Below are 13,524 nucleotides of genomic sequence, written 5' to 3' on the forward strand. Positions count from 1 at the left end.
TGTCACGAGGCATATTTTTCGGCATCCGAATGTCTACATGGCCATTTATCTGAATGAAAGAAGGAGCGGACTCGATCGCAATGAAATAGAAAACACGTTTCAAATAGATAAATGAAAAATATATATGATCTTGACACAACAAGATAGTACACGAACTTCCGGCAAAGAAAGTTACTATCCATGGATTTTATTGCTTACATCACCGTTCAAATGAGAGGAAATAAGTTGAGATACAATCAAATATCGGCCACCAAAGATCAAGCTGCTTTTGTTACAGCAGCATGTATTGCATCTGCGAGGTGTGGTACTGTCCTTGAACTCAGACCAGCCATGCTTATTCGACTGCACGGTTTTACAACAGAAATAAGCACCGTTGTTCAATATTCCTTTTTGATCCACCTAGAGCTCGAAACAACCCCTAAGTTATGATGATTGATAACCATGTTTTCTAGTTAAGACCACTAACTTGCACCTCATATTTCTTTGTATTTTTCTGGGGACGTTTTTTAATCACAAGGGGATATACGTATAATTTGGAAGTTTTTAGTTGATAAGAAATACTAGGATTTACCCATCAGATGTGAGGTAGATGTGGTATTCTTTAGTCATGAAGGCTACTTGCGTTGAGTTGAGTCCCGTGAAGGTGAACATCCCGATCTGCTTGATAATGTGACTCCAATCACCCGGTGTACCTGCCAATGTGAGATGTACAGTTTCTCAAAGCGTAGTAAACACGACTATAGAAAATGTAGCAACCTAGCATAGGGAAGAAGATTCGAAAATTTGAAGTACCTCTACTACGTAATGCATCAAACAGTTGCTTGCGCATGCTGATGATACGGTCCGCCATGGCCTTCAGTTCAACTTCCCATTCTTGGAACATAGCTCTGCATGGACATGTTGATTAACTAAGATGGTTCATAAAGGTCATAAATATGCTTATTTTTCTCACTATTTTTTATGAAGTTAGTTTTTTTTCCTGTGATATGTTCATTATTTTTCTAGAAAAAAAATAGCGTATTTCATGCACTACAAAGAAGTATTCAACACCTGTCCTTGAGGATTGTTGCCACAATTGACGCTCCATGAATCGGAGGGTTAGAATACATGGGCCTAATAACTAATTTCAACTGGCTCTCTACCCTGCTTGCCACATCAGCAGACCTGCACACCTGTAAATTCAGAAAAACTTGAGCATTTCAACTATTCAATCTACAATGTGTCCATGTAGCTAAATAATATCTATAATGAATCCACCGAATTATGAGGAAAAAAGTATGTAAGAAAACAGCCTAGCTGCTGAGGTTCTAAATATTACCATACCCGGTTGACTGTTCATCTTTCACTGAAACAGTCAATCTCTCACTGAAACCAGAGATTGACTGTTCATCTTTGACAAAGAATGACAAGTTACTGCATCAACCCAGGTTTGTTCTTTTCTATTCCGACTAATGAAGTTGACCCAATTTCAATATATAGCATAGAGAAACACAAAGATCAAATCCCCATTTTTCTACCATAGACCAGCGAGTAGGTTGAGATAAGATTGGCCAAGCATAAAGAAACACAAAGATCAAATCCCCATTTTTCTACCATAGACCAGCGAGTAGGTTGATATAAGATTGGCCAAACATGGCACGTGTTGAAGAAGTGGAATTAATCCTTCTCTAACACTAATTTTATTTTCTCAACTTACCATGCTCAAGGCACCAACACGCTCCCCATAGAGCCCCATGTTTTTGGCGTAACTTTGAGCCACAAGACATTCTCCCCCATCTCTTACAAACATTCGGATTGACTGTGCATCTGCATCCAGGTTTCCACTAGCAAAACCCTAAAACAAGAAATGGTCTCAGAATCATTACATATACATTTGATATTTTTAGAAGCCAAAGATTACGAGCTACAGTTCAATTACCTGATAGGCGCTATCAAAGAAGGGCAACAATGCCTTCAATCTCATTAACTGTCTTATCTGCTCCCACTCTTGAGCAGTAGGGTCAACCCCAGTTGGGTTATGAGCACACGCATGGAGAAGCACAATTGCTCCAGAAGGAGCAGACCCAAGATCTTCCAACAAGCCTTGTTTTTGCAAAAAAAAATGCATTAAAGCTTTTAGTTATTTTAGGGGGTATTAAAGCTTTTCATAGAAAGTCAAGATGGACTTGTAACATTTTACATTTGAACTTAAAGCAAGTATTTCCCCATCTTTCGGCCACTATTGATATACGATAACTAAAATGCACAAGGACAAATATATAAAGAAATTGGCATGTATGTTGGTGTGTTGAATGATCAACGATTACTAGTGCTTCAATATAACACTAAAACATGTATGTTGCTAATTTGTTTGCATGACTTTTTACTTAAAGCAAAATATTATCAGTGTGGTCTCAAAAGAAATGGCATCATACAAAAGTGAACTTGAAATGCGACTGCCTTAAGTACACCTAGTTTAAGAATATTTAGCATTGATGATAGAAATAATAGACCCTTCTTTTAACAACACCTAGATCCCGAGCTTATACAGAACAAAGAACTAACCTCTGAAATTGAGTCCACGAGTAGCTGGATCATAGTAGCGGTATGTCTTTACTGCCAACCCAGCTAAACCAAATATTTTCACGTGGTTTCCCCATGTAGGCTGGGGGATATAAATGGTATGCTGCAACACCAAATACAAAAGTTTGTAACTGAATATTCACGTAAATACTGATGAAGAGGATACAAAGATAGAAGCACGAGATCCCGACTCACTTGATGATAATGCCTAGCCAAAAATTCAGCTCCTACCCTTAGTGAGCCTGTACCGGACAAACACTGAACCGTAGTAACCCTGTTGTCTTGGATCGCAGGACTAAAAGTGAAAACAGAATTATAAATCAATCTTGTGCAGGTAAAACACAATAGAATGAATAATGATAAAAGGCTAAGCTATAAAATCAAAATGTTTGCTGTAAGAAACCTATACTGCAAGAGTTAGGTGAAATAAAGTTCGATAATGCAGCTTATCAATACGTTGATCAGGAAAAACTGGAGAAGAGACATTGTGTTTCTAACTGTTTCATGTCTTCTCTAATATTCAGCAGGCCAGCAATAAATCAGTTATAGCCTCGCTTTTACAAGATCAGCATTAATGAACAGCAAACATTACCTGTCAGCACCAAGTATGAGCTTAGCACTCAATTTATTGAAGTCTGCCAATCCAACAATTGGAAGATACTCCTTCACTCGAGATCTGCAAATTCATCAGTGAAAAATACTAAAACCAATAGACCTCAATTTCCAAACACATCAGTAACGAGATAGGATGTGTACCTGTCATTCACTAGCATTTGCTCTGCTTTTCTCACAACATTTAAAACAAGAGGTTTTCCTTCCTGTAGTCCAGAAGATTCAAGATTCAGCCGATAATGCTAATTTTACTTATGCCAAAGCAAGAGATTTTTATACCTCTGTCCTATATGCCCCAACTCCCAAATTCAACTTAACTGGGCTTGGATCTTTGTTGTAAGCAACAGTCACCTATTATCCATGAAAAATCTGATAAAGTAAGATAACAGTTTCGATCTAAAACTTGAAGACAAGGAAAGGAACCATAGAGTGATACAAGTTATAGTAATCCAAATTTGATGACTATTGTTAACATGCAATGCCAGAAACGGTTGAGAATGCTTCAGAATCAGGAAACAAGCTCGAAAGCGCAACTCATTCCAATCAAACAAAGCATACTAGAAAACAATACTGACATAAAATCAGAACATCGATCACCCGTTACTCAGCAAACGTATCAACATAGAGAGAGAGAGAGAGAGAGAGAGAGAGAGAGAGAGAGAAAGAGCTAAGGTTTAATTCAGTTTCCTCAAGCTCAACTCCACAGCTCATACTAAAAATACCTAACACTTTCCCAAATTCACCAAATCATGCTAACTTTCAACACAGAACATAGAACTCGATCACCACCTACTAACGAATTTCATAGCAGCTGAAAATCATAAATATGACAGCACACAGAGAGAGCTAGAAATTACGCCGAGAATGGGGTCTTCTGGCGCCCGAACAACATGGTCGAAGACGGAGATCTGAGCGGCGGAAGTCGGAGCGGCGGCTAGGCAGGGATCAGCGGCGTCGAGCGGCGATCCTTGCAGGTGGCGGACGAGAGCGTTGATTCTCCGATCAGCGGGCGACGGCGACGGCGACGGCGACGAGTGTGAATCATTCCCCCCGTGCATTTTAGCTGGTTAACGTGTTCGTTTCTTCTTTCTTAATTACGCGGGGATTGAAGCCAACCTCTTCGCTTAAGGAACGAAAATGGTGCTTGCGTGTCCGTGGATAGGGCCGATTAACAATTTGTTTGGCACGACGATCTAGGAGATAAGTAGTTACACGGAAATGAATTTTAGGAGTAACGTCTCCTATTATTATTCAAAATTGACAAGATTAAATTTTTTATTGAGAAAAGCTCGAGATTATTATGTGATGGTGAGTATCAACTCATAAATTAAGATTAATCTAATCGTTATTCAAAATTATTTTTGATATAAAAAATATCAAGATTCATAAATTAAGACTAATTAGACAATGAAATATGGATTAATTGATAAGACGTCACCATGAAATAAATAGAAAACTATTATTCTATCCGTCCTAATAAAAATAATTCACTTTCATTTTGTCTCAATAAAAACTTGCTAAAAATGAAAATAAAACTTTAAAAGTAAAAAATTGCAAAATTGAGTTTAATGGTTTCTTCAAAATTAGTACGTACTATAACACTATCAAATAATTGGGGTAGAGTTGTAAGATTTAATTCTCTTGTATTATCCAATCTATTTTGGATATATATTGATTATTGACGAATGACGTAGTAGTTGGCAGATTGGCACGCCAATTTAGAAGTTTATCATTATTTTTTTTTACAAGGAATAGTAGCATTCTCTATTTTCGTTTTTTAGTAGTAATTCAAATTACAGACGCTTTCCTTAGTATGCGTCTATTGACTTTTCAGGAAAAATATTTTCAGACCTTACGAAATCTAAGAAATAAAAATTATCAGGCCAATAAAAATAAAAATAATAGTACTACTATTTTTGTTAGCAGAATAGCAATTATAATAATACTAATTTCAAGAATGCATAATGAAGAAAGCTTCCTTAATACTCCACCTCAGTTACATTAAACACAACCGGTTCGAAAAATATAAAACAATATTTAACAATTAAAAAAACCTTCCTAAAATTCGGGTTTTATAACACACCAAATTAATTTCGAGTGCAAACTGATTATCAAATATTAGCAGAAAAAGCAACCTTGTATCATATAATGATAAATTAGAGTTCTAATACTCGAGAACAAAGCGTAGTATCTCTTCATTACAACATTTTTCTTAGCACAGATCAAAGGAAGTCATATTTAACTTGCAACACAATATCGTGAGATCAAAAATGATCCAATAAAACTGTCCCATTTCTGCTCTTCCAAAATACAGAAAAAGGACAAATCATAGATCAAGACTACGATTCTTACTCGAGCTTTATTCTGTCGATATCAGTCATTATCCCTTCAAGCTGCAAACGAGTTTTTTAGGGAACGAATCAATGTTTAGCCTCTTGGTACTAGTACTATTATAAGCATGCCGTGCAAAGAAAGTATCATAAATGAATGTTTAGCTTCTTTGAATGTACCTTGACAATTTGGCGCATAAAGTAATCACCATATTTCTTTGGTGCTTTGGATTCAACAACGTGGACCATGTCCTGAAATTAAAACGAAGATCAAATGAATCCAAGTTCGTGTATGACTTAAGAAAACACAATAGATGGACAGTCTTGATTTATTAAACTCACGTCGTCAATGTAGAAATTGGTATCCATATTGGAGACAATTTTCCCATCTGAATTGACTGAATGCATCTTGTGCTTGTATGTCATCAAAACTGTCCTGTGAATGGAAGATGAAATACTGCTTATGTAACATCCCTTCTATGAATTAAGTAAAGCTGGACATCAAGTTGGGAATACAGTGTATCACATTACCTCAAAGTATGTTCATCAACTTCCATATACGAGGCCAGCTTAGCAAGGGAGATCGTAGAGTATACATTTAAGAAGGTCCGAATGCCTGATAGTAGTTGCTGCTGCTTTACTTCATAGAGAAACAATTTCAACTGTAGTCTATAAGCATCCTGAAAAGATTAGATTTGAAAAGCTTATGAGATTATGAAACTAATTAGAATCGGGCATGCCAACTGCCCCAATACAAATACAAAACCAAAGATATGTGGTATCTACATGCAATTCACAAGGATAGACAAATCCCTTAACCAGAGTTCACTCCGATGATATATTCACACCTGGTTGTAATTTACAAGAGGCTCATCATAGCTTGGGGCAGATGGAGTGATGAACTTTGGGCAAGCATAAGAGAAGAGCTCGTCATACAGAGCAAATGCCTCATCATCAAATCTCTGCATCCTCAACATTTTTTCACCATACTTCTCCCGCAGCTGAGAGTTCACGGTCTCCTCAACAAGCTTTAATTGAGGACAGAGGGAAAGAGTAACTGCAAGCAAAGCATACATTTGCTCATTCTTTTTCAGTATCTGTTCATATTGAGGAGACTTCTGGTGATACTGCTTAGTCTTGAATATGTAAAGAAGTATTTTATTGAATTCTCGAATTGCCTCTGTATACCTGTACATATTTCAATGACAATGCATTAAAAACATCATTCATCAACATCTCTTCAAACAAGTAAGCAGTTAGTCACATCATGGTACTCTAAAGTCTTAACATGGTTTAATTATGTGTATGGTATATCATGCCATACCTACACTGGGCAGTGATCAACTCAATACATAAGCCAACTAATAAGACATTTAAATGAGAAATTAAGAAACTTGGAAATGTAGGCAGGTCCATAGAGTTTTGGGTAGGGAGAAAAAAAGTTTAACGCACTTCCGAAGCATGAGATTTGCAAATCCATAGTGATATATTGTGGTTATGTGACTCCCAATGACACTAGTGTAGACGCCTTGTTGAGTTATGTCAATTGGAAGTATGCACTTCAGGCCAGTGTGATAATCACCCAATAAACAGTGGACTCTAAGCAGGCCTATCATGCTGAAGTAACCCAAGACCTTCAACACATTGCTTCCACCACTGTAATCATATCCGTCTGTAGCAGTGAACTGCTCAAGACCTTCCTTCTCCTGTTCCAGAATTTGAATGATCGAAGACTTCTCCACAAGTGCTTGTAGATAATTAAGGACACCATATACATTCCACGCCTGAGACACAAAATTAATTAGAAACAATCTTTTCTTTAAAAAGCAAAGTGCCAAGAACAACATACAATGTGCACAAAGGAAATTCAACTTGATGAAAAAAACATGGAGAAGAGTGCATCTGTGAAATAAGGATTAAGGAGGAAATCAGTAGCAGGTTTGGTTTCCTCATGAGACCTCCATATTATTTTCCTTCCAATATTCTAATATGAAAAATGCTTTCTCCACCCATGACTTCACACAGGCAATGAAAATCATAGATAACATAATAGCAGAACATCATTATAAGAACACTACTCTAAAAGAAAAGCGCATAAGCACACAAATATTTATCGAAAATTACTCATCCATTTCTCACTTGCAAACCTGATCATACTGGCGCAGAAGAGCAATCTCCTGCTCGGTTTTGTTCTTCATCTTAGCACGATACTGACAGAAAGACTGGAACTGGTACACAAATTCATCAACCATGTCCCACAGCCACTGATTTGGCAGTTGCATGTTCACTACTCCATGCAATACAACCTGTACATAAAATTTCATGTTCAGCATGCACAATTATCCATCAGAACAAGCAAAGTCCATCTCATCAAAATTAAGTGGAGTATATAGTTATGCAATCAGCATGAATTCCAAAAATCATCATCCTAACTATAAGAATCAGCAGCATCTTGTGATCCACTGTAGTTGAAACTAATCCTCATTTCCTTCATTTCAATTTAAGGCAAAACAGCATTACTATAAGCAACAATTATTCAAGGCTAGCAGCTAGCTAAAAGTAAATACCATTTGATACATACTTGTTCTAATCTCAAACTGCCAATAATCACTATTTTGAGCACAAAACAGAAGTCCAGATACAATACTACTAGAAGAAAATGTATTTTACAGCCAACCAACCCTTTCAATCCTCGCAATACTTCTTCAATAAAAACACATTCCTCTTCTCCAGATATGTACAGTTTATATGTTTTCTCTCACATTCCTCACTCAATAGCAAGACGGAATCAATATCATCCCACATATTTGGATAGATTTTCATTTACGATTCACATTCAACAATTATCAACTAAACAGTAATATAAAATAAATCTAGCTTCAATTTCCTCCGTATAAACTTCCACACATAAAACAGTATAGGAATTTATCAACACTGGATGAACTAATAAACTTAGTGATACATTAGTTTTACAGTCTGTACAGCATTGAGAACTCGAGGGTTTGATTCACTGATAATGTCGGTTAAACACTGTCAAGACAACATTGAATCCTCACAAAATTAGCCCGAACCTGAAACAGATTGCAATAATTATCCCACGAATCAATCCGCTGCTTAAGCGTTGGCGAGAGGCGCGCGTAGAGGTGGCGGAACCACATCTCGCGGTAGAGCAAGCAGAAGACGTGGTCATTGTCGACGTAGGTGGCGACGGCGTCGACGGACGGCCACGGCACATCCTTGAAGAACCTATCGCTGATGCTCTGGAACGACGTCTCGTACATCTGGTGGATCTCGTAGACGTTCTTCTCCCGTATCTGGCGGTACATGTGCACCACAAACGACTTCACTGAGTCCGGTACGTAGTTCGGGTCGTATCCGGAGGCGGAATCGCCATGTGCGGATTGCTCGGAGTCGTACGGCACCGCGCCGGCCATGGTGTCGGTAACGGTGGCGAAAATCTTCCGGATTTGAGCTCAAATTTGCGTCTCCGGTGCGTGACTGTGTGCGTTAGAGAGAGAGAGAGAGAGAGAGAGAGAGAGATTGGGTGTTTTTGCCCTAATGAAAATGAAGGAAGAAATGGGCTTATTTTGCACTCATGGGCCGTAGTGTGGTCTTAGTATTGGGCCTAATTTTTTTCGAACTAGTTGTAGTGTATAATTAATTATTCGATTTTTTTAATAAGAATTAAACTGATATGAATATTTTTATTTACTCAAATGTAAGCCAACAATCCAGTTTTGTATAATGAAATAGTATAATAATTACAAAATTGATTTAGTTTCCACCTCCCTTTAACAAGCTAAAATAAAGTAAAACATGAAAGTTCAAAGTCATTTAAGGTCTCGGGAAATTGGGTTATAAACCGTAGGTAATTCGCTATGTTAATGTGTTAATGTGTGTAACAATTTTTTTGTATTTTATACATGAGAATAAATGTCATTAATTTTTTATAACTCATATTTAATGTAGTAAAATGTTAAATACTATGCAATACAAATAAATAGAAATTGGAAAAAGAAATAAAATTGTGGAGTAGTAAATTTGTAATGATGGAAATTGCAATATCCTAATTTCACATTCGTCAGCCTCATCTCAATGCTACACCTTATCTGCTAATATTTCCATATTCAAATTCCAGTGATAATATGTGGATAATATTTATTATAATTATTTATTATTCTCGCAAGAATGTTGGAATCGAGACGCTATAAATTCATCCTTTTGTCCACTGATTCATAATCTTGTTGAACATTTTCCATGAAACAATAGCCAGAATGAGGTACGGGCTGCTATTACTCTTCAATTAATACCATCAAGTTTCATCGTCTTGTCATAATCCCATTTCTTGAAATAGCAGTATTCGAGTTTTTCTCAGGTTTTTGGAGTGTGGAGATGAGAAATGTCAGGATCTTGATGATGGGTTCTTGAGCTTTTTCCAAATTTAAGCAAAAGGGTTTTTGTTGTTATTGTTGGTGGTGGTAGTGGTGTGAGTGTGTCTGTGTCTGTGAGTGAGTGTGTGAGAGAGAGAGAGAGTAAGTAGCTAAGCCGAGCCTTGATTATTTGGTTTGAAGGGATGAAGGTGAAAAACATAGGATCTTGTTAGGTTCTTGATTGCTCAATCAAACTGCTACAATGATATTAGAAAAGTGTTTTTGATCTTTTTGTAAATTGAGCACAAGGGTTTTTTTTGTTGGTGTGTTTGTGTGAGAGAAAGAGAGCAAGGTAGAGTGTGTCACTCGGTGTGTGTGACATTTAAGAATGTGGTTAGTTTCTTGATTGCTCAATCAGAATATATCTAGAATTGAATTTAACTACTACAAGAATTAGAATTTTTTTGTGATTTCAATTAGTACTATGTTTGAAGTCAAATGCAGTGACAAATTCATCTTCTTTGATAGATCACTCTTTCTTGTGTGTTTTCTTGAAACATTGAAGAAATTTGAACTTTGAAGTTAATAGTATCATGCTATGCTGTACTGATCACTATCTCATGAGCTTCTACTCATGCATTTCATGTTATGATTCGTGTTTTTGCCAGCCCGTCTTTGTCTCACTTGTTAGCTATGATCCCATAATGAGCTTTGGAGATGCAAAAATCCTTATTTGTTTCATTTTGCCTCTCTGCATTGTTCAAATAGTGTAATCTATCTTGCTCATGTCTCGATATCCAGTCATACTTGAATTGTTGAATTTGGCTTAAATTGCATCCAAGTAGTACCTATTCCAGTCATATCTGCTCGTGTCTTGTTATCCAGTCATGCTTGAATTTGGCCTAAATTGCATCCAATTAGTATCTAGTCGAACCCTGAAAGAGTTAGTTCTCATGCGCTTGTTATCAATTGTTGTCCTTCATCAGAAAAATGATATTGGTTGTGCTGCTATCGATTTGATTTTGCAGGAAAACTGGAATCTTTGTGCTGTTGTCGATTTTGTGAGTGTGTGACGAGAAGGGATTAACTTCCTAATCATCAAGAAACCATGGGTTACGTTGAGAAGTTTGAGACAGGCAGCACAAAACAAGGCAGCAATTTAGACAAACAAGCTGAAGAGCTTCCCATAAATGTAATCTTTTTGTAAAGATTCTTGAAAAGGTGTTATGTTTTGAAAAGTTTGTGATAAAAAACATATCGTTGTTTTTTTTGTTTCTTTGAATTGCAGGATAGGTCTCTTGACGAGAAACTGCAGCTGCAGCCAATGCCCGGATCGACTCCTTGCACCATCTGCACGAGCAAGGAGAGCTGTAAGATTGTTCGTTCGAGGACCAAATTGATGAACATCTTGTTGGAGCGAGGGAAGCCACAGGAAGTCCAGTCGATCTTCAACAATTTGATTCAGGGAGGGCATAAGCCATCTCTGGTGACCTACACCACGCTCTTAGCCTCATTGACTGTTCAGAAATGCTTCAGTCACATACATTCAATAATCTCTGAGGTGCAGAGGAATGGGATGGAGCCGGACCCGGTGTTCTTCAACGCTGTGGTCAATGCATTCTCTGAATCCGGGGATATGGATGGAGCTATGAGAATGTTGTCAAAGATGAAGGAGCGCGGGATCAAGCCAACAACGAGCACATACAATACGCTGATCAAAGGGTACGGGATTGCAGGGAAACCCAATGAATCTTTAAAGATAATGGAGCTCATGTCGAGGGAAGCAAACACAAAGCCCAACGTGAGGACTTATAACGTCCTTGTTAGGGCGTGGTGCAACAGGAACAACGTGGAGGAGGCTTGGGGTCTATTGTCGAAGATGGTGGCTTCGGGTGTACAGCCCGATGCCGTGACTTATAACACGCTGGTGAAGGGCTATGTTCAGAACAAGCAAACAGCTAAGGCGGAAGACGTGATCATGGAGATGCAGAGGAACAATGTGCAGCCGAATGATAGAACTTGTGGCATCATAATCTCCGGTTATTGCAAAGAGGGACGAGTGAACGAGGCGCTGAGATTCGTGTACAAGATGAAGGGCTTTGGTATACGCCCTAACCTCATTGTTTTCAACTCGTTGATCAAAGGGTTCCTCGACATATCAGATAGGAAAAGCGTTGATGAGGTGGGATGGCCTAACAGCCTTTGCCTTTGTTCGTTTTCGTGCTATTGAATTTATGATAAAGAACTCGATTCTTGATTTTGTTAGGTTTTGACGTTGATGGAGGAGTTCGGAGTGAAGCCGGACGTGATCACGTTTAGCACGATCATGAATGCGTGGAGTGCTGCGGGCTACATGATCAAGTGCAGGGAGATCTTCGACGACATGGTGGAAGCTGGGATCAAACCCGACGCCCACGCTTACAGCATTCTTGCTAAAGGCTACGTACGGGCCAAGGAGCCGGAGAAGGCCGAGGAGCTCTTGGACGCCATGAAAACATCTGGTGTTCGTCCGAACGTAGTCATCTTCACCACGGTCATCAGCGGGTGGTGCAGCAGTGGCTCGATGGACTCTGCGAAGAGGGTGCTCGGGAAGATGATCGAATCTGGGATCCCTCCAAATTTGAAGACTTTTGAGACCATAATAGGCGGATATGCCGAGAACAAGAAGCCGTGGAAGGCCGAGCAAGTGCTCGGCCTCATGGAGGAGGGATTCAATGTTCGCCCCGAGAGAAGCACTGTCCAGCTCGTGGCTGAGGCGTGGCGCTCCATTGGGCTCTCCAAGGAGGCGAACAGAGTGAGAGCGTCATCGAGGAAGTCGACCACAACCTCGTCGCATCAACCACCACCACCGCAAGCAGAACAAGAGACGCCGTCCACGGCTCAAGAGAGCTTGGAGATGTTCTGTCAGAAAGAAGCAGCTCCGAACTCCTCCGTGGCGAGGCTGCAGATACCGAGTGTGGTCCTGAGCGATAAGAAGGGCCCGACCAAGCGGGGCCGGAGGATGGTGCTGAGGGAAGCTGAGCCCTCCTTGTCCGAGGCGAGGGCTGTGAGTCTTACTTGTAGATATGGAGAACGAGGCGCTCCCATGGCCAGCCAGAGGCGGCAGGTGTTTGCGTACGGGCAGTTTGCTCCTGCATGCACGCTCCTCCTGCTGAACTGAATGACGACGACGTCAGTTCAAGCGGAGGTGGCGCTGCTCCGGCTGAAGATGGATGGATGGATGGATGCATACGCGAGTTTAACTGACTATTGTACATAACAAATGGGGGGCATTTGATGATCTTTTTGTTAACAAATGGTTTGTTTTGGTTGTGCAGCAAACACTAAGCTTCTTCATTTTTTTGATCTGACGTGTCAAATATTATAAAGTGTTGCCCTAGTACCATATAATGTGATATTTTCATTAATTAAAATATATGAAAACAAATTCACAAAAAAATTGTCAGAAGTGGGATTTGAACCCACGCCCTCGTAAGAGGACCAGAACTTGAGTCTGGCGCCTTAGACCACTCGGCCATCCTGACATATGTAAGTAATCATTTCGTTATATATTCAATATACTCTTTAAGATTGCTATCTGATTTCAATAAACATAAAGTATGCTTAGTTTAAATTCAGAATTTTATTTATGTAATCTTTTGACTGCTAGA

The 13,524-nt window shown here is 39.0% G+C and overlaps 3 protein-coding genes and 1 non-coding gene across 6 annotated transcripts; 1 reads left to right on the forward strand and 3 right to left on the reverse strand.

The window, feature by feature from the left end:
* Positions 1-81: 81 nt before the first annotated feature.
* On the reverse strand, positions 82-4,393 carry LOC121744554 (aspartate aminotransferase, cytoplasmic-like). Its single transcript, XM_042138137.1, has 12 exons — positions 4,032-4,393; positions 3,454-3,525; positions 3,319-3,380; positions 3,155-3,238; positions 2,758-2,857; positions 2,545-2,665; positions 1,919-2,082; positions 1,697-1,834; positions 1,051-1,172; positions 793-887; positions 572-692; positions 82-342 (listed from the first exon to the last, which is right to left on the reverse strand). Exons 1-12 carry the CDS (start codon positions 4,230-4,232, stop codon positions 258-260), a joined length of 1,365 nt encoding a protein of 454 aa, XP_041994071.1. The 5' UTR covers positions 4,233-4,393; the 3' UTR covers positions 82-257.
* An 899-nt stretch (positions 4,394-5,292) lies between these two features.
* On the reverse strand, positions 5,293-9,059 carry LOC121745134 (eukaryotic translation initiation factor 3 subunit L-like). The gene is made up of 8 exons (XM_042138921.1): positions 8,576-9,059; positions 7,652-7,810; positions 6,957-7,288; positions 6,353-6,692; positions 6,036-6,184; positions 5,847-5,940; positions 5,685-5,756; positions 5,293-5,567 (listed from the first exon to the last, which is right to left on the reverse strand). Exons 1-8 carry the CDS (start codon positions 8,936-8,938, stop codon positions 5,523-5,525), a joined length of 1,554 nt encoding a protein of 517 aa, XP_041994855.1. The 5' UTR covers positions 8,939-9,059; the 3' UTR covers positions 5,293-5,522.
* Positions 9,060-9,595: 536 nt separating this feature from the next.
* LOC121743239 (pentatricopeptide repeat-containing protein At5g25630-like) lies at positions 9,596-13,259 on the forward strand. 3 transcript variants are annotated; one of them, XM_042136483.1, is made up of 5 exons: positions 9,596-9,783; positions 9,880-10,083; positions 10,903-11,066; positions 11,163-12,056; positions 12,141-13,259. In XM_042136483.1, exons 3-5 carry the CDS (start codon positions 10,983-10,985, stop codon positions 13,032-13,034), a joined length of 1,872 nt encoding a protein of 623 aa, XP_041992417.1. In that variant the 5' UTR covers positions 9,596-9,783; positions 9,880-10,083; positions 10,903-10,982; the 3' UTR covers positions 13,035-13,259. The 3 variants fall into 3 exon arrangements, with proteins under 3 accessions (XP_041992417.1, XP_041992416.1, XP_041992418.1); XM_042136482.1 differs by lacking the exon at positions 9,880-10,083; XM_042136484.1 differs by lacking the exons at positions 9,596-9,783; positions 9,880-10,083 and adding an exon at positions 10,090-10,267.
* Positions 13,260-13,314: 55 nt separating this feature from the next.
* Positions 13,315-13,398, reverse strand: TRNAL-CAA. Its single transcript has one exon. It is a non-coding gene; the product is annotated as a tRNA-Leu (tRNA).
* Positions 13,399-13,524: the final 126 nt, after the last annotated feature.

The sequence above is a fragment of the Salvia splendens genome, chromosome 8 (genome assembly GCF_004379255.2).
Source record: "Salvia splendens isolate huo1 chromosome 8, SspV2, whole genome shotgun sequence".
Taxonomy (NCBI): Eukaryota; Viridiplantae; Streptophyta; class Magnoliopsida; order Lamiales; family Lamiaceae; genus Salvia; species Salvia splendens.